The sequence below is a fragment of the Macadamia integrifolia genome, chromosome 14 (assembly GCF_013358625.1).
Source record: "Macadamia integrifolia cultivar HAES 741 chromosome 14, SCU_Mint_v3, whole genome shotgun sequence".
Classification (NCBI taxonomy): Eukaryota; Viridiplantae; Streptophyta; class Magnoliopsida; order Proteales; family Proteaceae; genus Macadamia; species Macadamia integrifolia.
In genome coordinates, this window is record NC_056570.1 from 1,865,969 (window position 1) to 1,889,708 (window position 23,740).

The 23,740-nt window shown below is 40.2% G+C and overlaps 4 protein-coding genes and 1 pseudogene across 6 annotated transcripts; 1 reads left to right on the plus strand and 4 right to left on the minus strand.

The window, feature by feature from the left end:
* Window positions 1-394: 394 nt before the first annotated feature.
* Window positions 395-4,877, minus strand: LOC122061075 (annotated as a pseudogene).
* Window positions 4,878-10,108: 5,231 nt separating this feature from the next.
* On the minus strand, window positions 10,109-15,416 carry LOC122061077 (GDSL esterase/lipase At4g10955-like). 3 transcript variants are annotated; one of them, XM_042624242.1, is made up of 3 exons: window positions 15,278-15,416; window positions 11,271-11,380; window positions 10,109-11,179 (listed from the first exon to the last, which is right to left on the minus strand). In XM_042624242.1, the coding sequence occupies exons 2-3, from the start codon at window positions 11,330-11,332 to the stop codon at window positions 10,210-10,212; spliced, it is 1,032 nt and encodes a 343-aa protein (XP_042480176.1). In that variant the 5' UTR covers window positions 11,333-11,380; window positions 15,278-15,416; the 3' UTR covers window positions 10,109-10,209. The 3 variants fall into 3 exon arrangements, with proteins under 3 accessions (XP_042480176.1, XP_042480177.1, XP_042480178.1); XM_042624243.1 differs by lacking the exon at window positions 15,278-15,416 and adding an exon at window positions 12,416-13,781; XM_042624244.1 differs by lacking the exon at window positions 15,278-15,416 and adding an exon at window positions 11,605-11,730.
* A 138-nt stretch (window positions 15,417-15,554) lies between these two features.
* On the plus strand, window positions 15,555-16,139 carry LOC122061080 (glycerol-3-phosphate acyltransferase 1-like). The gene has a single exon (XM_042624246.1). The coding sequence runs from the start codon at window positions 15,555-15,557 to the stop codon at window positions 16,122-16,124; it is 570 nt and encodes a 189-aa protein (XP_042480180.1). The 3' UTR covers window positions 16,125-16,139.
* Window positions 16,140-17,537: 1,398 nt separating this feature from the next.
* On the minus strand, window positions 17,538-19,794 carry LOC122061076 (GDSL esterase/lipase At4g10955-like). The gene is made up of 3 exons (XM_042624241.1): window positions 19,069-19,794; window positions 18,723-18,816; window positions 17,538-18,622 (listed from the first exon to the last, which is right to left on the minus strand). Exons 1-3 carry the CDS (start codon window positions 19,100-19,102, stop codon window positions 17,656-17,658), a joined length of 1,095 nt encoding a protein of 364 aa, XP_042480175.1. The 5' UTR covers window positions 19,103-19,794; the 3' UTR covers window positions 17,538-17,655.
* Window positions 19,795-21,482: 1,688 nt separating this feature from the next.
* Window positions 21,483-22,987, minus strand: LOC122061079 (GDSL esterase/lipase At4g10955-like). Its single transcript, XM_042624245.1, has 2 exons — window positions 22,693-22,987; window positions 21,483-22,598 (listed from the first exon to the last, which is right to left on the minus strand). The coding sequence occupies exons 1-2, from the start codon at window positions 22,752-22,754 to the stop codon at window positions 21,641-21,643; spliced, it is 1,020 nt and encodes a 339-aa protein (XP_042480179.1). The 5' UTR covers window positions 22,755-22,987; the 3' UTR covers window positions 21,483-21,640.
* Between the last annotated feature and the right edge of the window lie 753 nt (window positions 22,988-23,740).

Genomic DNA, 23,740 nt, shown 5'->3' on the forward strand with positions numbered 1-23,740 from the left:
ACTAGTTTAAACTATAATTTAAGATAACGAGCCCACCTTGGGGTGTCCCAATGTATTAATCTACTTCTAATTTTGTTGTCCCATCCTTGGGATTGAGTTTGAGTTACCCGGGTGCAAGGGGATGGGCCACACGGCCAAATAACTTAGTTTTGGCCGGTATTTTTACTTTTAAGGTTCAGGGATCTTCCCGTGAAGTGTGAGGGCTTAACTAACCTTTTCTTCTGCGTCCGGAACCCCTTTCAATTTTTAAGGCATGAGTAGCAAGGGCAAGTGGGGTCATCCTTCCTTTCCCGGCAAAATACGGCTGCTACCCAGTATTCATCGGTACTAGTATCCTCCGGTGTCTCATCTGTACAATTAAAAATAGGAATTTTAGGGCACGGGTATAACACTCATCATCTCAAGCTCCCTACTACTGTTATAAAACCTTTATTTATTTTTCTTTGCGGTGGGGGGTACCTTAATACAGTCTACATCTAGTTATTAGGTTCTTATCCGAGTACAATAACCAGAAATACATAGGGACTTTCATTTTTCCTGATCTGTACTGGTATATTTTGGTGTCCAAAACTACGTCTTTGCTCCACCACTGGCAAATCTGATGAGCTAGCAGAATAGAACTTGATGATGAGCTCTTGTTAATGATAAGTTTTGCAGAAGGGAGGACGTGCAAAGGTTCCGATTCTGTCTTTCCAAACAGAAGAGTAGGGATGGAATTCTGGGTAGCAAATTCTCCAATTTTCTTGGCTCCAATCTTCTCCATCTCTTTCCTGTGCTCAAAATAACCAATATACTCCGAGCCGTTGAGATCTGATGGATTGACAAACAAATAGGGGACCCATGAAGACAAGGCAACAAAATTATCCTCTGATGCTGAATAACGGCGTGGATCCTTTCGGGCAATAGTGAGTCCGGCAGTGATAATACTTCCCGTGACTCGGACCAATTTTTTCAGTTGTCATCCTTGATCCATTGAATTGGAGTAGAAAAGTTTGGTGGATCAAAGAGGAAAGCTTGGAGGTAAACCACTGTCTTGGCCATGTTCTTGCCAACCAGCATTGCCAATGCAGAGCCTAAAGAATGACCAGCTAACCAGATATTCGTAGCTCCAGCTTCAGCGAACATTTCCCCGATGTTTTGCACTGCAATCTCAAAGCACGGGGTTGCATTCCCATCATTGACCATAAGGATATTTGATTTAAGGTCGGATGTGAAGGAGCCTGAATTGAGGATTGGGCCTCGGAAGGCAATGACATATCTTGGGGCCTGGTGGTTGAGTAGTGAGAAGTAGAAGTCGGGGGTTTGAATTCATAAATGGCACCAAAGATGGAATCACCATCCATAGTCCGACGATGCAACTGAAAATGGAAGAACTCCCACCAGGGTGGAGCAAGAGAATGAGGTCCATTACGATTCTTCCTGTAGTCTCCCTCTAAAACATAGACACCATTTACAAAGCTTGCAGCAACACATCTATGGTGATCCACATTATTCCTGCAAAACAAAACAGAAAGTTAATAACATATTTAATTTATCTGTTACTTCTAGTAGGCAGTCTAAGAGAAGCCATTGATGTATGGGAAATGTTGTACCAATCAACAGTTGTGAGGTGTGAAGGTCCTGAACAGCTGAAGATGTACTTGTCGGAGACCATTGCTCTTTGTATTCTGCTCTCCTTCTCTTGCTAATGTCTCCAATGACTAAAATTTACCAGAGAGAACCACCGGGAACAATGATCAATAATAGACTGCAAGAACTCAAAAGGAGAGGGGGGTTAAGATGCTACATAACAGATTCTTGAATCAGCAATGAACAGAACATTTGATCATTTCTATATGTTTTCTAAATGCATGAGAACATGATCTGAGTCTCCAAATGAAAAGGAAGAGTCTCATTGACCTTAGAATCCAAAACCCAGAAAAGGTAGACAGCTTTTATGAGTTGAAAGATATGCAATGAACGCATGTGGTTGAATCTGGTATTGGATGTGTTCAATGAGCCTGATATAGAACTAGAAACAATGGAGATCTGAAATAAACAACCTCTCTTTGGTGTACTAGCTACATAGGTCCAAGGATGATGGTCTTGAACTATAGATTTATATCCTCGAACTATATCACAAATGAAAGCCTCCTCTGCTACTATACAGACATAAAAATAGACAATGTACAGCCAATATACCTAAAAGCATTTTGAGCAGTAGTTCTTAGAATTTGCAACCCCTACGTATTCAAGCTCTCTTATTATGTCCAAATAGCTATAACCACCCACATGGAAAAGGAAGACTCACTTTTGGGAATTAGATTCTCAATTGGGGCATGACAACCATACCAAAACCCAATAAGGCAAACTTGTGGCCTAAATTAAATCAGTACAGCATTTAGGGTACAAACAACTTTACAAAAATATACCCCCCTAAGAAAAATGTTGGAAGAGGAGATGAAGTTAAATGACATATATGGTCCTTTATTATTGCACAAGATGTGCAGCAACAATTTAAACCTGTAAGAAATGGAGAGGAGATGATCAGAGCATACTGTATCAGAAAGATGGGTGAAATTTCTCCCCTTCGATTACTTGATCTCCAATCCTAGAAGCGAAAGAGGTGAGAGACAGAGAAAGTAATGCAGATCATGAAGCATTAAGACATCATACTAATGAACCCAAGAGAGATAATTGGGAGAGGAAAAGGAGCATCAAGAGAAACGGAACAGAAAACCATCCAAGGTTGGTGTTGGAGAGCATTGAAAAATGTCATACTAACTGTGATTTGCAGGATCATGATTGCTCTTATTTATAGGCAATGAAACTCAAAAAAAAAAAAAAAAGAAGAAGAGAGGAGAGAGGAGAGAGAGAGAGAGAGAGAGAGAGAGAGAGAGAGAGAAAGAAAGAAAGAAAGAAAGAAACATAAGGGAATGAGAATCATAGTTGTACCGATGCCTAATTGGTGGTGTTTTAATTTTCAAAATATCAGCTCCCTTGAGCTCTCTTTTTTGTTTCTTTAGCTTAGCTCTTTTGAGTTACTTGGTAAGTGAATTGTGTGGCGGGTTGTGGGTACCGGTACGGGTACGGGTGTTGTTATTGCCTAATTTTAGACAATGTTTGTTGTTTGAAAACCAAATTCATTGTACATGTGTGAATTTGAATTTGGCTCCAAAACCAAATTCATTAACTTCATATTAGTCACATGATTTGATAAACCTATGCATGCACCACAACTTATGTACATAGCACCTACATGTACATACACATACCGGTACGTATATACACGACATGGCAAGAGACATATCCATACATACAAGTACCTGTAGATGTACATGTGTATCTGTACGGGTACAGTCTTAGACTATAAATACAAATTACCTGCAATGGAAAAAAGTGTTAGAAAATTAGAGTGCATATGCTCTGCTCACTGCTTGCCTTGTTCATAAGAGTGTTCTGATCTGTTCTGTTCTTCACCATTTGTTTTTTCCGTTTTGTTCTTAGATTCTATTCCCTTGAGTTATTAAGTACAGCTTGCAGACTCCTTGTGTATTCACGCTTAGGAGTGCAACCTTTGTGATTAGTGGAGTGATTTTATCTTGAAGGTATAAGCATAGGTACACTAATAGGTACAAGAGATCACCCGCTTGAGATCAAATCGCCGAAAGGGAAAAGCTGCCCTTTTCCCTGGATGATATTGAGCTGAGTCAATCACGGGAATGAATGCCAAGCGCCGAAAAAGACCAATCCTTAGTTGTGTGGTAGCCCGTAAGGAAAGTGTCCAAAACAACTTTACCCCGTGTCTAGATTCGCTTACATCAACAAGAAGTAATATACAAAGTCATCAACAGAGTACATTTTATCTCGGCTACATACAGTTGCAATACACTAATAGCCAAGTCTTATCCATACTGCCCATTACATTATAGTCCAACACCAATACAGTTGAACAACAAAGGAAAGCAGAACCCTATAGCTCCGTTAAATTTTTATATGTGAAAATTTTTTCCAGTGTTTGTTTCTATATAAAATTTTTCAATATGATTGCTTATGTCAAGTTGTCAACCTTCTATCATGATGTTACAAGCCACAACTGTTGGTTGAACTATTTCATCAAACACTCGGCTTGCATCTAAGATTCTCCTGCACTAGGAATACATATTGATCAACGATGTCATGATAAACTCATCTCTCTCGCATCCACCCCTCATGCTATCCTCATGAATCCTGATTCCCATATTTAAATTCCCCGTCCTTGCACAAGAGTTCAATGCTATGATACGAGTGAATGCATTGGGCTTAATATTTCCATATGATATGAGCAAACTATACATCTATAGAGACTGCATTTCTATAAGTCATTTTGTCGAACAACAGGCGTGCTAGATTCACATTATCCCTCCGAACCTGGAGGAGCTCACTAATTGGGTAGGGTTGTGTTTTGATTCTAGAATCTAGATTAAGGGTAGAATAAAATTCAGAACTGAAACCAATTGGATTGTTTACCGGGAGACAACTCTCTCTGCAGATGTTGTGGAGCCCGTATAAGAAATTAAGAATGAACTGTGAAATTTGAAAGAAATCCTTCTGGGCAGTGCAGCCTTGTTTAGCAATTGGACTTCAACTATTAAGCAAAGACGATCTCCAATCGAGCATGAGGTCGTCGGTTGATCCATCTGCATTAGGAAGTCGTCGCCGTTCGAGCCACCGAAAGTCGTTTGCATATGAGTGTGTTTCGAGTGTGAAATCGAAAGCGATTGTCGTTTATACAAGGCGTAAGAGGATGAAGTGAGCACAGCCGCCATTGGAAGAGCTTCAACCTTGAGTAACCTCTTATATGTTCAATGACCGTTGGAGGAAAACATTTTTTTTTCGGTTGGGTTGGGGGGGGGGGGGAGAGACCGTTAGAGGTACGTTGTGACCTGTTTTTTTGGTTGGGGGTGGGGGGGAGAGACCGTTAGAGGTACGTTGGGACATGTGGTGAAGTGGTGGAAAGAGCCTCGCGACATTCTAATGCTAAAGCTGCTTAATTCTCACCTTCCGGACCTCACACATGCGCGACAAGTAAAATAAAAATGGTAATGGAGAAGTCTGGAAAAGAATATTTTGTGAGTTAGACACAATGGTATGAAATTCTCTCTGGTGCCCCAACCCCTCCTGCAAATGGCTAGCAACATCGGAGCACACAATCCAAGTGCCTCTCAATCATCTAATATGCGTTAGGAGGGGATGGTGTACTTAAATTGAATCTCATTCCATGGGGGTGTCCTTTTAACAACTCATTACGACTAGGGGTATCAATTGGTCGGACTAGGCTGATCTCAGTCGGGTCTAATGGACTTGTACCTTTGCACCGTGACTTGCCTATTAAATGAATGAATCGGTGTTATGTCAAGCTTGGTCGGGTTTTTAGCTTTAGTCGGCTTCAATTAATCGGGCCTTAAATGGGTTAATGCACTAATAAAGCCTTAATGATCCTTAATTGTATTAGATTTAGAAACTTTGATATGTTTTATTAAATTAACATCAATTTAGAAAAGACTTTATACTTAATTACATTCACTAATTAGTACAAAAAAAAAATATATTCAGTAATTGATAAAAATATGAATATATACCTTATTCTATAAAAAAAATCAATATATATATATAAACGCTCAGGCTAAGTCGGGCTTGTAAACAGGATGGGATGATCGGGCACACGTCGGGTTTACTCCTTACACCATGTACTAGGAGTGTCAATTCTGAGCCCGCACCGGTAGGCCTGACTGAGCTCGACACGTTTATGGCCCGACTTGGAGCGGCCCATTTAATTAACGTGTCGAGCCCGGCACGTTTATTAAACGGGTGTTCACAGTGTAGGTAGCTAGTTTGTCCGGCGCTCGATCGAACTGACATGTTTGTATACCCGACTTGAACCGACTCGATGTAGCCCGACCCCCTTTAATACTACATAAAATTCCTATTTTGCCACTATCAGTGATAAACGACCCGACACGTTTATTAAACGGGTGTTCATAGTGTATGTCGCTAGTCTGTCGGGCGCTCGATCGAACCGACACGTTTGTATGCCTGACTTGAACCAACTCGTTGTAGCCCGACCCCCTTTAATACTACATAAAATTCTTATTTTGCCACTACTAGTGAGAAACTAATTAAGCTTTCTTATCATTTGCTTTGTAGTAGGATTTGATTTAATTAAACTTTATTTTGTAAGTTGTAATGGTCATAATCTCTCCTTTTTTTTTTTTTTTTTTTTTTTTTTTTTAAGAACAACCATAATCTCATATCACTTATCTTCTTTATTAAATATTTGCGTCACATATTTTTGGGCCTTCAACCCACTTAAGAATCAATTTTTAGGGTAGGCACATTTAAAACACGTTTAGAGCTTGTTTAGATTTAAATAGGTCCATAGCCCGGTTAAGGCCCGTTTAAGGAAACCCGATTAGAGCCTAACACCGACCGACCTGATTATAAGCCATACCATGTCTCTCAAAGTTAGGCTCGTTTACTTAAATGGATATTCATGGTGCAACACTTCCAAGTGATCAAGCCTGATTACCGAGACCGGCCCCAAAAAAAAAAAAAAAAACGTGAGAAAATAATCGTTTTGCCTTGTCATCAAGCTTGGATCACTCATGGTTGGAAACATTCACTAGTGCTCTATAATCAAATACTTTCAAGTAGGGGTGTCAATCGGTCGGGCCGGTCTAGTTTCGGTCGAGCTTAATCGGGCTTGAAGACTTTTAAAGGTTACACCGTGTCCGCCCATGTAACTAATCGGGCTTAGTTAGTGAGGGCATGGTACACTTTATATTCGGTTGGTCGGTCTCGGGCTATAATCGGGCTATTAAAATCGAGCCTTAATCGGATTTTAGTCGGGCCTTAACCGGGCCATGGACATGTTTAATGTTAAACGGGCGTAACCGGTTTTTAAACGAGCCTTCTTTAATATTATTGAGCAACGACGCCGTGACGGACGATGGGGTTTAGTCTACTGTTGTTGAGTTTAATTGTATTATCACCATGAAATCAAAGCCACCCCACCCCCCCCCCCCCCCCCCCCCCCCAAAAAAAAATCATGAAAATAGGTTTGAGTTGTTAGTTCAAGCAAACCTGTGAAATACAGCATGCAATAAAATGTTATCTGCCACACAAGTCCTCCACCAGATAGTAATAAAATGTTCAATAATCCATATCAGGCTTCACTGGAGTATAGCAATGAGCATTGCAAGAAATCATCTCCAAGATCAAAAGCATCTGTAGATTCCAACACACATGCAACCATGCGACACAGTTGTGAACTCCTAACTGTTTAAAATGTGCAGAACTGCTGCAAGACTAATAGCTATGAACTTACACAAAACATCCTTTTAATATTACAGGATCGGACACACCAGCAACTTGGTTCTTTTAACCAAAGAAGGCACATGCAACACGAGAGAAAAAATAAATTCTCTGAACCTTGTAAGAGAAGCAGAAACTCACCGAAATTAATCTAGCTCCAATCCAGATGCGTTTGAATGAAGGAAATGGAAGTAATAGACGGCCAACACCATATATTGCGACAACAAAGAAATGAAGAACTAAGCTCAATGGGCTTGGTGACTGGCGAATCGGCGACAACGGAGAATGGAGAACCACAGCGGCGGTCGCAGCGCAGTCGCCGTAGTGTCAAACGAAGACTCGAAGAGGAAGGTTGAAGACTGACTTGGGCTCGGCGACTGGCGAATCAACGACACCGGAGAATGAAGAACCACAGCAGTGGTCGCGGCGCAGTCGCCGCAGTGTCAAACGAAGACTCGAAGAGGAAGGTTGAAGACCGACTTGGGCTCGGCGACTGGAGAATCAACGACACCGGAGAATGAAGAACCACAACGGTGGTCGCGACTCGCGACGCAGTCGCCGCAGTGTCAAACGAAGACTCGAGGAGGAAGGTTGAAGACCAACTTGGGCTTGGCGTGTGGCGAATCGACGACAACGAAGACCACAGCGGCGGTCGCGGCAGTGTTAAACGAAGAGAAATGTTGAAGACCGAGGGACTAGGGTTTTTGGTTTCTTTGTTTATTTTTTCTTTTTAACTCTTTCATATGGGGGTAAAATAGGTATCTTACAACTGGGCCGGGCCGGTGCAAAATAGACCGGTCTCAGTCGGATATTAATTGGTCGGTCTCGGTCGGGTGCCCGACGGTCTAAGTATCAGGACTGAGACCGACCGTTTATAAACGGGCCGGGCTCAAGCCCGACATGTTTAATAAACGGGCCGGGTCGGGCCGGGCTATAAACGGTCGGTTCCATCAGGTCGGGCCACGAATTGACACCCTACTTTCAAGTGATCATATGAAACATCATTTATGCTCCACATCCCAAATACTCATTTCCCTCAACCCCTCCATCTCTCTCTCTCTCTCCCTCTTTCGCTCTCTCGTTTGATCAATACCAGATCCTGAAACAGTGAGCCAGGTCCATTTCCTACAGGAGATAGTACCAGGAACGTACATGTAAAATTGTGTGGAGGTTCTTGCGTGCCAGATGAAGGAAGATTGAAAGTAGTTTGTGGGTTATTAATTTTGTCCCTCAGGAGGGAAGGTCGCCATTACCGGGGGATGCTTACTTGCTTAGCTAGAGAACCGGGGATTCAGAAACTCTGGATTGAACCTGACTCGGTTGCATTTGCCGTTGCTGTCAATACTAGAGCCATCCCATGGTTTGTGAAGCAGCATTGGGTTTTCCTTCAACCGTTCTTAGCATCAATTGAATGGAAGACCACTCAGGGAGGCCAACCCTATTGCTGATTTCTAGCCAAGGCCGCGGCGAAGGTTAGAATTTATTCTTCTATGATAGTGCTGCCTTCATTTATGCAAAATGAATTGGTTATTGATGCTCAATGTAGATCTCCCTGCTGATGGCAATGCCGAAGGTGGGGAGCACTGATTAGGCTTTTGCCTTTGTATATCTGGATTTATCCAGTCTCACCTTTGTACCCTTTTTTTCTGCAAAGAAAAAGAGGGAAGGTCGCCATTTTGAAAGCTCACCGAATTGCTAATCTTATAAACATGGCTTGTCAATGAAGCAACACACTATGTGCCATAAGTCTTAAGAAGCTGAGCTAACAATTGATGAAAACAGCCACACTTATTCTGCAACCAAATATTCTTGTAGGATTTGATTTTTTGAGTTAGGTCTAACATAGGAGTATGGATGTGGGGGTGATGTAGGTTTTTTAAGCTAACGAGGAACCTGTCAAATCTGTCCGGTTTTGCGATTCAGGCTTAAGGGTAAACCCGGGTTACATGTAACCACAACTAACCCTTGTGATAGATCAGTCACAGGGAGACTCAATCTAGAGACGTCTGTTAACACACAACGCCTTTTGACTAGCAGAGCTACACCCAGGGTGTAGTGGTGTAGTGGTGTAGTTGCTAATGAATAAAACGGACAGAATACTTCTATGTTCTGGATTGTGTTTTGATGAGATAACCATTTAAATTTGAAAGATATGGTGGAACCTAATCTTTTTAAGTTGTGAGATGAGATAACTGTAAGATCGTAAAGTTGAAATTTATGGTGGAACCCATGGTTTTAGGTATCGGTATCGGATTGGCCATATCCTATCGGTATCGGCTGAGACATAGGAAAAGGGGGCAATGGCTATGGAGAGAGATGTAATGATTCCAGAATGGGGCTCAGGCTCAATGAGAAGGGGAGAGGAAGAGGAAAATGCAGCCTTATTTCCCTCCAAGATTCCATGGTGGATTTACAAATTCTATCCATTCCACCTCAATTCACCAAAACAATTCAAGAGGGCAGATAAAAATATAGTAAAATGAATTACTTCAATCTCCATAGTGACAATTAGAAGGACCCATTCTGTTATGGAAAAGGTTGGGCAAATTGCTTGCATACTGCAAACTAGCACTCACACACTTTCTCTCTCTATGATGACCTATCCCACACCCCATTAATAGTGCCCTATCCGGCACCTGCACCCTCATTGGTGCTGCCTGCTAGCCTACCTTCTATAGCCTTTCTAGAATAATCATCAGTCATCATCTTTTATTCATAAAAAATACTGCTTTTAAGGACAGGAATCTCTTCATGAACAAGAACAAGGAGCTTTGAATAGGATTGATCCCTTCATCTGGGTTTATTGATCCATCTCCCTATAGGACAATTATTAAGTTATTATCAGAGTACATTAACCAGAAACACATAGCTAGGGACTCACTTTCCTCTATATTGGTATAGAGTAGTAGTCTTCTTGCTCACTTCTTTGCTCCACCAGTGGCAAAGTTCATGAGCATGCAGTGTAGATTTTAATGATGGGCTTGAGTAAATGATTAGATCTGCAGAAGGGAGGACGTGCATAGGTTCTGACTCTGTCTTCACAAGCAGAAGATTAGGGATGGAATTCAGTGCAGTTAGTTCTAAAAGTTCCCTACCTCCAAACTCCTCCATCCGTTTCCTGTTTTCAAAATAACCAATAAACTCCGAGCAGATGAGATCTGCTCGATTGAGAAACAAACAGGGGACCCATGAAGACAAGGCAACAAAATCAACATCTAATGCAGACTTCCGGCGTGAATTCTTTGGGAGAATATTGAATGCAGCCGTGATCATACTTGTTGTTGTTCGGATATATTTTTTCAGTTTCTCATCCTTGATCCACTCAATTGGCATAGACACAAGTGGTGGATTAAAGAGGAAAGATTGGAGATAAACACCTGCCTTCGCCATGTACTTGCCTGCGAACATTGCCATGGCAGAGCCCAAAGAATGACCAGCTAACCAGATATTTGAAGCTCCAACTTCGGCTACCATTTCCTTGACAGCTTTCACTCCAACCTCATAGCGTGAGTACGCAGTAATCTCATTTTTGAAGAGAAGGATATCTGATTTGATGTCGCATATCCAGGAGCCTTTCCCAAGGATTGTGCCTCGGAAGGCAATGACATATCTTGGGGCCTTGTGGATTGAGAGATGAGAAGTAGAAGCCGGGGGTTTGAATTCATAAACAGCACCACAGATGGATTTATCATCCATGATTGAATGATGCAACTGAAAATGGAAGAACTCCCACCAGGGTGGAGCAAGAGTTTGAGGTCCATTACGATTCTTCTTGTGTTCACGCTCTAAAATATAGACACCATTCACCATACTGGCAGCAACAGATCTATGGTCATCTGCATTATTCCTGCAAAACCCATAAGATAAATAACATGGTATATCTCTTACTGCTAGTAGGAAGCCTAAAGGAAGCCATTGATGTATGGGAAATGTTGTACCAATCAACAGTTGTGAGGTGTGAAGGTCCTGAAAGGTTGAAGTTGTTCTTGTCGGAGACCATTAGCCTCTGTATTTTGCTCTCCTCCTCTTCCTGATGTCTCCAATGGATCTACAATTTACCAGAGAGAATCACCAGGAAAATTGATCAATAGACTACAAAAACTCAAAATGGGGGGAGGGGGTAGGGTAATATGCTGCATAAAAGATTTTTGAATCAGCAATGAACTGAACATGTGTGATCACTCTAAATGTAACCTAATGTGAGTCTCCAAATGAATAAGATGAATCTTATTTAATTTGGAATCCAAAACCCATAGAAGATTGAATGTCTACCTTTTATGGGTCGAAAGATATGCATTGAAGGCATATTGTTGAATCTGATGTTTGATGTGTTCAGTGAGCTTGATACAGAACTATAAACAATGAAGATCAGAAATAATCAATCCCCCTCCTCTCTCTCTCTCTCTCTCTCTCACTCACTTTGGTTTATAGGCCAGTGGGCTTGTAAGTCTGATGCGTTTAATATTTGATCAAAACTCAAAGATCCTTAAAAAATTATGATCCTGAGCCATAGATTTATATCCTCGTACTATATCACAATTGAAAGCCTCATCTGTTACTATAGATATGTATATGTATATGTATATATATATATATATACACACACACAGACAATGCACAGCCAACATGCCTGATGATTATACTGATCCTAAAAGCTTTTTGTGCTGTAATTCTTAGAACTTGCCAAGCACAACCAATTCAAGCTCTCTACAAGCAGTGGTTGGATTATATGATCAATAGGCTCGAAATTGTATAAATTGAGCAGGCTTAAACAAAAATTATCATCTCCAAATAGCTATAACCACCCACATGGAAAAGGAGGACTCAGTTTTGGGACTCAGATCCTCAATTGGGGAATGACGACCATACCAAAACCCACTAATGCAAACTTGTGGTCTAAATTAAATCACTCAACATTTAGCGCACAAAACTTTTCAAAGAAAAAACCTCCCCAGAAGGGAAAAAATAAAAAAACTGTAGGAAATGGAGATGGAGCTAATTGATATGTTCCTTTCTTCTTACACAAGAAGCGCAGCAACAATTTAAACCTGTAAGAAGTGGAGAGTAGATGATCAGAGCATACTGTATCAGAAAGATGGGTCAAAGTTCTCGCCTTCAATCATTTGATCTCCAATCCTAGAAGTTGAAAGAGATGAGAGAGGGAGAAAGTAATGCATATCATGAAGCATTAAGGCATCATACTAATGAACCCAAGAGAGATAATTGGGAGTGGAAAAGGAGCATCTAGAGAAAGGGAACAGAAACACCATCCAAGGTTGATGTTGGAGAGCATTGAAAAATATCATACTAACATGATCTGCAGGTTCACGGTTGCTCTTATATATAGGCAGTGAAACTAAGAAAATGCAGAAAAAAGAAATAAGATCACAAGGGAATCAGAATTACAGTGGTATCAATACCTAATACAGTTTAACAACAAAGGAAAGCAAAACCCTATTGTGCTAAACAGATGAAGGCTAAGGATTTGGCAGTATAAGAGAGATCAACTTGATGTTCATGGACTGCGCTAGGAGATCTCTTGTAGAAATGTAAGAATCAAATTAAGTTGCACTATTGCAACATGTTGGTCACAGGTTTAAAACTTGGAAATAGCCTCTCCTGTGAAGCAGGGGGTAAGGCTGTGTACATTTGCCCCTACCAGACCCTGCAGTAGCAGGAGCCTTGTGCATTGGGTTGCTCTTTTTAGCTTTCCTTACAAGTGTATTGACTCTTGATTCTCTCCACCCTTTCTCCTTTAAAAGAGAATCAGTGGGAGTGTGAATGACAGTGAAAAATCCCTTCTGTGGACATAGGTTGACATTAAAATTCTGCAATCTCCTTCTCTCTCTGTCTCTATCTCTATCTCTATCTCTATCCCTTTTAGTGCTGTAATAGGCTGCAATCTTGTTTGTTTTTCTGGCTGATTGAGACTCATTACTATTAAGCATAACTTTTTCAGAAAAAAAATAAAAAAAAAGGAGGGATTTAGAATTGGGACTGGAACCTAAAGCTATCCCACCCACTTTTTGTTGGGAAGCAAGGCCTTCCTGTCTGTGTATGAGTTATAGATACAGACACAAGCACAAATTAAAACAAAACACCAAATTTAACATGGAAAACCCTTCAATGTGAAAGGAAAACCATGTGGCAAAATCTGAGGGGACCACACTAAAATTTAATGATTACAATGTTCTAATCTCAAGTTTTTGATCACCCAAAACTTGAGATTTAAAAACAAGAATGAGAGAAGAACAATAACACTTGAAGAAGTATAAGGTTAATTACTAGCATGCATCAACAAGTTGACACTATTCCACCTCTAAAATTCCCCTAAGAAACATCTCCCAATAGCTTGGAGAAACAACCGAAAGCACAAATACCATTTTTGATTTACTAGCTAGATCAAGAGTGTGAGAAATAGCAGAAAACAGGCCTCAAGAATGACCCCAATGTGAGAATAAATCTCCTATAGAAATTCAAAGATTCAAAACCTTTGTTTTGTCTTCTCAAAAAGCTTGTGTATTCCTCTATACCCAAAAAACTCTCTCTCTCTCTTCTTTTTGGGTGAATGGAAAATATATCAAAGCAAAAGAGCAATGTCCAACATCAAATCCAATAATGGCAAGCCTAAGAAGAGGGGGGGGGGGCACCCCAACAGAAGATCAAAACAGATAATCAAATGACGATACTTCAAAAGTAGGGGAGAAGAAACATCCATAAATGATGATACATCAAGAAGCTGGGATGAAGGGAGAGATAAGAGGAAGGTCCCAACATTTAGCTAGATGCCTATTTCTTAAAGTGTCTGGGCTTGCAAAACGAATTGGGAGAATCTTATTTCTGATCTCAAATGTAATGACTGCCTAGATCTGTTTTATAGTGAGCGACAAGGAGGTCCATCTTCTAAACATTATGAATAACAGCACTAAAGGCAAGATTTCCAATATAATCACTAACTGACTTACTACTGAATTTTATTTTATTTATTTTTTAAGATTCACCTATTCTCTTTTGAAGGGATGGATTATTCTTTGATGAGGCCAAAACTTACCAAGGACCCCTTTCTAAACCGATAAGGACAAGAAAAGAAGAGGTGGTCCACATTTTCAATAGAGTTCCTAAATAAACAACAATTAGTGATTGATAAATTTCTCTTACGAAAAAACTCCTAAGTAGGGAGAGATAAGGTTAGAGCGCACCAAATTGTGAAACTATTTCTAGGAAGGAATTCTTGAGAAGGACCTCTTTCTCTCTTTTAGAAAATTCACTTCACTCTTCCAAAAGTGACTCTTCGTTTCTATGACCCCACTAAGGAAAAGTGGGTTGGCTTTCACATGGGGCTGGACCCCACATGGAACAACTCCTAATAAGCTCCCCTTCCATACTCATTAGTAGGATAGGACCCCACATACTCGATGCTCACAAGGCATCCATTTCTGCCAAAGCTTGGCATAGTTCATACTTTTTCTTTTGGCATTGTTTTCATCATGTTTGTAGCATTCTTGCTTAGATTGATGATACCTAATATCATCATCATCTTTTTCATCTTGAGCTTGATTTCATTATTATCATGTATGGGTAAAGGGGGTTGTGCTACTGACAACTCATCTACAACAATCTCTTTGGTAGTTCCTCCTTATCAAAAAAAAGAAAGTGTTTGGGTTTCATATAAGATCGCATCCCAGCTTCTAATCACAACAACAACAAACAACAACAAAGTCAGCCTTATCCCAACTTGATGGGGTTGGCTACAAGAATCCGTGCAAAACAAAATAGGGAAAGATGAAGAAAATAAGAAAATAGGAAATGATAAAGAGAAACGACAGAGATGAAAATAATCACATTCTTCTTAATTGGATCCCATAAACAGCTGTAAAAATACTTGTCATCTATATATTCTGAGACAAAAAAAAAAAACATAGTTCAGAGAGGATATTGTTCTCACCAACGTGTTGTGATGCAGAGAGGATTGGGTCCCTCGTCTTGGTTGGGGCTTGGAGCTGTGGACTTCCCTCAGCTATAGTTCAGGAATTTTCATTGTATCCACGCTTGAGATGGAATAATTCCCAAATGCTGTCTCTGGCATCCATTAATACATCTGGATTTTTGGGTATTAATTTTCAGGGTTGGAGTGTTACCATCACAGTATTGATCCTGAAACAGTGAAACAGGTCTTTTTCCTACAGGAGATAGTCATAGGAATGTAGGTTCTTGCATGCCAGATGAAGGAAAGGAGTGGTATCAGAATAAGGGTCAAAGGGTGTATCCCTTCAAATTCAGATAAGAGGAAAGCGGTCCTCTATGTTTGCACCCACAGAACTCTCTTGGACCCAGTGTTCCTTGGTACAGTATTAATGAAACCTCTTATTGCAGTCACATACAGCTTAAGTAAAGTCTCTGAGTTCATAGCCCCTATGAAGACAGTAAGGTTGACAAGAGACAGGGAACAAGATGGAGAAACAATGCAAAAACTACTAAGTGAAGGTGATCTAGTAGTTTGCCCTGAAGGAACCACATGTAGAGAACCATATCTCTTGAGATTTAGCTCTTTATTTGCTGAGTTAGCTGATGAAATTGTTCCTGTGGCAATGAATGCACATGTGAGCATGTTTTATGGCACAACAGCAAGTGGGTTAAAATGCCTGGACCCAATTTTCTTCTTAATGAACCCTTGTCCTGGTTACAATGTTCATTTCCTTGGGAAGGTACCCAGAGAGCTAACATGCGCTGGGGGTAGATCAAGCTTTGAGGTTGCCAACTACATTCAGGTGGAACATCTTTTTAAGTTGTGAGATGAGATACCCACTAAGACAAGAACCCAATCCCTGACAGAACATTTCTCTGATATGGATTGTGATCAGATGAGATACCCATTAGATAAAGTTGAAAGTTATGGTGGAAGCTCTTCTTTTCAAGTTTTGAGATGAGATACCCACCAAGACGGGAACCCAATCCCTGAGAATATTCCTCTGCTTTGGATTGGGAGATGATACCCATAGGAGAACTATTCCTTCCCTAGTTGTCGTTTTGCAAAACAACTCCTAACTTTTAAGTTCATGGAAGGAGATTTATCTGTATTGGTTTATAGATGGGAGGTAATTGTTTTCCCTATTCAGTATTTTCATGAACATGTAATTGTTTTGGAATAACTGCTACAAATTTTAGCACTCAAAATCCTTAACAGAAATGAAGGTTTACAATCTCTTGAGCAAATCAACAAAGTTTAGCACTCAAATCCTTAACAGAATTCAAGGTTTACAATCACTTGTGCAAATCAACAAACATCTAGCAGGTCCCTGAGTTCCTCCCTGTCTCTTTCTCTCAGACACAGACATCTCCTCTGTTTTAGTGGGGATCCTGTGGTACAACGGTTAAGTTGCAATTTTGCAATATGTTGGTCATAGGTTCAAAACTTGGAAACAGCCTCTTCTGCGAAGCAGGGGGTAAGGCTGCGTACACTTGCCCCTCCTAGACCCTGCAGTAGCCGGAGCCTCGTGCACTGGGTTGCTCTTTACAGACATCTCCTCTGTTTTGTGCATGTTCTCATGGAATCTCAGTGCCTCAAACAATGGAAGGGAATAACCCACCATCAGGAACATATACTTTATAGCTCATTGCACCCAAGTAGCTCAAATGACAAATCAGCAGCATTTCGCATCAGTGACTAGTGAATACACATTAAAAGAGGAAAAGGTTCCATTCTCTTTTCTCTTGTTTGTTCTCAAGATTTTTGTTATTATTTTGCCTTTTTAGCAAACTTTGTTGAGAACAGTATATCTCTTCTTTCTTCTGAGATACTTCCTTGACCTTACCTCTTCTCTGTTTTGTATTAACTAAAGGAAATTAATTGACTTAAATTGACTTGGGTTCACTTGGGGTCGGCTAAGTAACGGACATGAAAGAACTGATGATATTTATTTCCTGTGTTCAAAACTAAATGAAATTAGGTACGAGGAGGAAAACCTCAAGGTGGGAAGGTACCATTTTAAGTCTGCCTAATGAATGTCTCGGCTTACCATTGTCCTAACTCAAGTGTGAGACTATGACTATGAACAGTGTCATGAACAAGAACAAGAAGCTTTGAATAGGATTTGATCATTTCAGCTGGGTTTGTTGACTGGGTTCCCTTTAGGAGTTGGGACTTCTTTGGATACTTAATGCTCATCATCCCTAGTTCCCTACTTCTGTTATATAAACTTTATTTGTTTATTTTTATTTATTTATTTTTTATTTTTTTTGGGGGGGGGGTACCTTGATACAGGTTACAGCTAATAATTATTAGGTTCTTATCAAAGTACATTAACCAGAAATACATAGGGACTTTCAATTCCCTGATCTGTATTGGTATATCTTTGTGTCCAAAACCATGTCTTTGCTCCACCACTGGCAGATCTGATGAGCTACCAGTATAGAATTTGATGATGAGCTCTTGTTAATGATAAGTTTTGCAGAAGGGAGGATGTGCAAAGGTTCTGATTCTGTCTTCCCAAACAGAAGACTGGGGATGGAATTCTGGGTAGCTATTTCTCCAATTCTCTTGGCTCCAATCTTTTCCATCTCTTTCCTGTGCTCAAAATAACCAATATACTCTGAGCTGTTGGGATCTGATGGATTGACAAACAAACTTGGGATCCATGAAAACAACGCAACGAATGCATCCTCTGATGCTGACCACCGGTGTGGATCCTTTCGGGCAATAGTGAGTCCGGCGGTGATAAGACTTACTGTGACTCGGATCAAAATTTTCAGTTTCTCATCTTTGATCCACTCAATTGGAGTAGAAAAGTTTGATGGATTAAAGAGGAAAGCTGGGAGATAAACGCCTGCCTTGGCCATATTCTTGCCAACCAGCATTGCCAAGGCAGAGCCTAAAGAATGACCAGCTAACCACATATTTGAAGCTCCATGTTCAGAGAATATTTCCTGGATGGTTTGTACTGCAATCTCAAAGCGTGGGGCTGCATTCCCATCATTGACCATATGTATATTTGATTTTAGGTCAGATGTGAAGGAGCCTGTCTTGAGGATTGGGCCTCGGAAGGCGATGACATATCTTGGGGCCTGATGGATTGAGAGGTGAGAAGTAGAAGCTGGGGGATTGAATTCATAAACGGCTCCAAAGATGGAGCTATCATCCATGATCCGACGATGCAACTGAAAATGGAAGAACTCCCACCAGGGTGGAGCAAGAGATTGAGGTCCATTACGATTCTTCTTGTAGTCTCGCTCTAAAACATAGACACCATTTACCAAGCTTGATGCAACACATCTATGGTGATCTGCATTATTCCTGCAAAACACAAAAGAGAGAATTATAACATGGCTTTATCTGTTACTGCTAGTAGCTAGGCTATCTAAAAGAAGCCATTGATGTATGTGAAATGTTGTACCAATCAACAGTTGTGAGGTGTGAAGGTCCTGAACAGCTGAAGATGTCCTTGTCGGAGACCTTTACCTGCCCTCTGTCTTCTGCTTTCCTTCTTCCTGATGTCTCCAATGAATCCACAATTTACCAGAGAGAACCACCAGAAACAATGATCAATAGACTGAAATAACTCAAAAGGGGGCAGAGGGAGGGGGAGATGCTGCGTAACAGATTATTGAATCAGCAAGAAACTGAACTTAGGATCACTCTGCATGTTTTCCAAATGAATGAGAACCTGATCTGAGTCTCCAAATGAATAAGAATGATCATATTGAATACGGAATCCAAAACCCAGAGAAGATTGGATGTACCTTTTATGAGTTGAAAGATATGCATTGAAGGCATATTGTTGAATCTGATATTTGATGTGTTCAATGAGCTTGATACAGAACTAGAAACAATGAAGATTAGAAATTACCACCTCTCTCTCTCTCTCTCTCTCTCTCTACTGTACTAGCTACACAGGTCTAATAATGAAGGTTTTGAACTATGAGATTTGTATCCTTGTATTTTATCACAAATGAAAGCCTCCTTTGTTACTATACAGATATAACTATAGACAATGTTCAGCCAACATGTCCAATGATATTATTAAACCTAATAGCATTTTGTGCTGTAATTCTTAGCACTTGCCAACCCCAACCAATTCAAGCTCTCCACAAGCAGTGGTTGAATTATATAATCCATAGGCTCAAAACTGTACAAGTTGAGGAGACTCAAAACTAATCTTATTATGTCCAAATATTCTTAACTTTTTTTTTTGTTAATCCAAATAGCTATAACCACCCACATGGAACAGGGGGACTCACTTTTGGGACCTAGATCCTCAATTGGGGAACACTCCTGGTCTAAATTAACTCATTATAACAATTAGCATATGAAACTTTAAGAAAAATTTTTTTTTTTCCAAGAAGAGGAGATGAAGTAAAATAAAATGTTCCTATCTTCTAGAAAAAGATGCCCACCAACAATTTATTCCTGTAAGAAATGGAGAGGAGAATATCAGAGCATACTGTATCAGAAAGATGAGTCAAAGTTCTCCCCTTCAATCACCTGATCTCCAATCCTAGAAGAAAATGAGATGAGAGAAGGAGAAAATAATGCAGATCATTAAGCATTAAGGCATCATGCTAATGGACTCAAGAGAGATAATTGGGAGAGGAAAAGGAGCATCAAGAGAAAGGGAACAGAAAAACCAACCAAGGTTGGTGTTGGAGAGCATTGAAAATTACCACACTACCGCAATCTGCAGGCTCACGGTTGCTCTTATTTATTGGCAGTGAAATTCAAAAAGTACGAAGGAAGGGGGAGGGAGAAAGTAATTCATTCAAATGAGGCAAGAAAGATAATTGGAAGAGGAAAAGGTACATCAAGAGAAAGGGAACAGAAACACCACCCAATGTTGGTGTTGGTGGCATTGAAAAATATCGTACTACTGGGATCTTCCGGACAAAACTAAGAAAATACCAGATCCTGAAACAGAGAGCCAGGTCCTATAATGCATTTGGATTTTAGGAATATTTTCAGGGTTGGAGTGTTACCATCACACATTGGGTTTTCCTTCAACTTTTCTTAGTTTCTATTGAATGGAAGATCACTCACTATTACAGGGATGCCAACCCTATTGTTGATTTTCTAGCCAAGGCGGCGGCAAAGGCTGGAATTTATTCTTCTATGATAATGCTGCCTGCATCTATGCAAGACAAATTGGTTATTGATGCTCAATGTAGGCCAAGATTTCGGTTTTCTTGATGTCTGTTTCTTTTAGCTTATTGGCTCCTCCCTGTTGATGGCAATGCCAAAGATGGGGAGTGCTGATTAGGCTTTTCTCTTTGTATATATCTGGATTTGTCCCGTCTTGCCTTTGTACTTTTTTTTCTCTCTCTTTTGTTTCTATTAATACAAATGACCTTTTAGCGGAAAAAAAGAGAGGGAAGGTTGCCATTTCGAAAGTTCACCGAATGGCTAATCTTATAAAACATGGCTCGTCATTGAATCAGTACACTATCCACCATAATTCTAAAGAAGCTAACCTAAACATTGATGCAAACAGCCACACTTCATAAAGTTATGGTGGAACCTCTTCTTCATAAAGTCGCGGACTTGGGAGTGCTGTAGTTGCTAATTGCTAATCATAGAACGAAACAGACAGAATATTTATATAATCTGAATTGTGATATGATGAGATACCCATTAAATAAAGTTGAAAGTTCTGGTGGAACCTCTTCTTTTTTAAGTTATGAAAGGAGATACCCAATAAGACAGGAACCCAATCCTTGGTAGAATATTTATCTGATCTGGATTGGGAGAGATACCCAATAAGATCATATAAAGTTGTAAGTTATGGTGGAAACTTTTCTTTTAAAGTTGTGAGATGAGATACCCACTAAGATAGGAACCCAATTCTTGACAGGATATTTTTCTGATCTGGATTTGGAGAAGAGACGCCCATAAGAGAACTATTGCTTCCCTAGTTGTGCTTTTACAGAACAGCTCTTAACTTTTAATTTCATGAAAGGAGACCTATCTGTATTAGCTTATTAGATTGGAAAAATAGCAGCATATCAGTGGGGTTGAATCTTAGGGGTGTCAACTGGTCGGGCTCCGTGAGGCCCAACCAAGCTTGACCAATTTCCCCCTTGCACTGTGACTGCCCGTTTAATGAGCTTACGTTGGAGTATAGGGATGATGAAGTATTCCACGTAGTCCTAAGGGAGCCTAGTCATCAGCAAAGAGTATATTAATAATATAAAGATGTACAGGATTTTAAAGTCCAGGCATACCCGGATTGAAAAGACAATTTATATCTATCCCACATAGGGAGGGAATACTTAGCTTCTTATTGGAGTACAACCATAAACACATAGGAACTTTTGATCACTTTCATTTGTATTGGTATAGCTTACTGTGCAAACGCACCTTTTTGCTCCACCATTGGAAAATCTCATGAGCTAGTTTAGAATTTGATGATGAGCTCAAGTTAATGGTAAGATTTGCGGATGGAAGGACATGCAAAGGTTCTGATTCTTTCTTCCCAAACAGAAGATTAGGGATGGAATTCTGAGTAGCTAGTTCTCCAATTTTCCTTGCTCCAATCTCCTCCATCTGTTTCCTATTCCCAAAATAACCAATATACTCTGAGCTGATGGGATCCGCTGGATTAACAAACAAACATGGAACCCATGAAGACAAGGCAACAAAATCATCTTCTAATCCTGACCTCTGGCGTGGATCCTTTAGGACAATGGCGAGTCCAGCTGTGATAAAACTTCTTGTGACTCTGATACATTCTTTCAGTTTCTCATCCTTAATCCACTCAAATGGAGTAGACAAGAATGGTGGATTAAAGAGAAAAGCTTGGAGATAAATACCTGTCCTGGCCATGTTCTTTCCAGTAAGCATAGCCAATGTAGAGCCCAAAGAATGACCAGTTAACCATGTATTTGAAGCTCCAACTGCAGCAACCATGTTCTGGACTGTTTGAATTGCAATCTCGAAGCGCGAGGTTACACTAACCTCGTTCTTGACTGTAAGGATAACTGATCTAAGGTCGCAGGTGAAGGAGCCTGGCCTGAAGACAGTGCCTTGGAAGGCAATGACATATCTTGGGGCCTTCTGGATTGATCGGTGAAAATTCGAATTCGGGGGTTTGAATTCGTAAACAGCACCAAAGATGGAATTATTATCCATGAGGCAATGAAGTAACTGAAAATGGAAGAACCCCCACCAGGGTGGAGCAAGAGATTCAGGTCCTTTACGATTCCTCTGGTAGTCGTCTTCTAAGACATAGACACCATGTACCAAGCTAGCAGCAACAGATCTATGGTGATGTGAATTATTCCTATAAAACACAAAAGAGAATGAATACTGTATTTATGTGTTATTGCTAGTAAGTAGTCTAAAAGAAGCCATTGATGTTAGAGGAAATGTTATACCAATCAACAGTTATTAGGTGTGAAGGTCCTGTAAGGTGGAAGATGTACTTGTCAGAGGCCATTACCCTCTGTATTCTTCTCTCCTCCTCTTCCTGATTCTCCAATTTACAAGAGAGAATCACCAGGAACAATGATCAATATAGACTGCAAAAACTCAAAATGGGGAGAGGGGTTAGGGTAAGATGCTGTAAAACAGATTCTTGAATCAGCAGTGAACTGAACATGTGAGCACTTTGGTTCTCTCTCTCTCTCTCTCTCTCTCTGATCACTTTGGTGTATTGACAACACAGGTCAGGAGATGATCAGAGCATACTGTATCAGAAAGATGGGTCAAAGTCTCCCCTTCAATCGCTCGATCTCCAATCCTAGAAGTGGAATAGATGAGAGAGGAAGAAAGTAATGAAGATCATGAAGCATTAAAGAATCATACTAATGAACCCAATAGAGATATAATTGGGAGATGAAAAGGAGCATCAAGAGAATGGGAACAGAAGCAACATCCAAGATTGGTATCGGAGAGCATTGAAAAATATCAGCCTCACGGTTGTCTTATTTATACATAGTGAAACTCGGAAAATACAAGGAAAGATATTAGAACATAAAGGAGTCAATTTGTGGCTATATTGGAAAACTTGTCTTTAGTGCTGCCATTCATCATATTTGGTGGGAAAGGAATAATGGAAGATGGACCTCTCCGTTGCACACTAGAACATATTTGGGAAGCCATTAATTTTGAGATTTGATATAGACTTCTCCTCATTTGATCTGTAAGTCCGAACACTTTAAGAAATATCCATCTTGCCACATGTTGGGACCTTCCCTACCTCTCCCCCCTCCCCAGGTTCTTGTTGTATAATCTTTTATTTTATGTTTCTTACCCTCCCCTGGATTTCGATTTCTCATCTTTTATTTAGTTGTTTTTTCCTCACCATGTCTTTTGATGTATCAACTGTAGGTTATTTGTTTTAAGGCTTCTGAATAGGGTTCCCCTTGGCCTTGCCTCTTTGGCTTCTGTGCTGTACTTTGCTCTTTCCATTTACTTTATTTT

Coding starts and splice junctions, on each gene's coding strand:
- LOC122061077 (XM_042624242.1), bottom strand. CDS start 11,332: ATGGTCTCCGACAAGAACAACTTCAACCTTTCAGGACCTTCACACCTC. Junction 11,180..11,270: donor CACCTCACAACTGTTGATTG/GTACAACATTTC, acceptor TGGGTTTTGCAG/GAATAATGCAGATGACCATA.
- LOC122061080 (XM_042624246.1), top strand. CDS start 15,555: ATGAAGGAAAGGAGTGGTATCAGAATAAGGGTCAAAGGGTGTATCCCT.
- LOC122061076 (XM_042624241.1), bottom strand. CDS start 19,102: ATGCCTTCAATGCATATCTTTCAACTCATAAAAG. Junction 18,817..19,068: donor TATCTTTCAACTCATAAAAG/GTACATCCAATC, acceptor TGGAGACATCAG/GAAGAAGGAAAGCAGAAGAC. Junction 18,623..18,722: donor CACCTCACAACTGTTGATTG/GTACAACATTTC, acceptor TGTGTTTTGCAG/GAATAATGCAGATCACCATA.
- LOC122061079 (XM_042624245.1), bottom strand. CDS start 22,754: ATGGCCTCTGACAAGTACATCTTCCACCTTACAGGACCTTCACACCTA. Junction 22,599..22,692: donor CACCTAATAACTGTTGATTG/GTATAACATTTC, acceptor TGTGTTTTATAG/GAATAATTCACATCACCATA.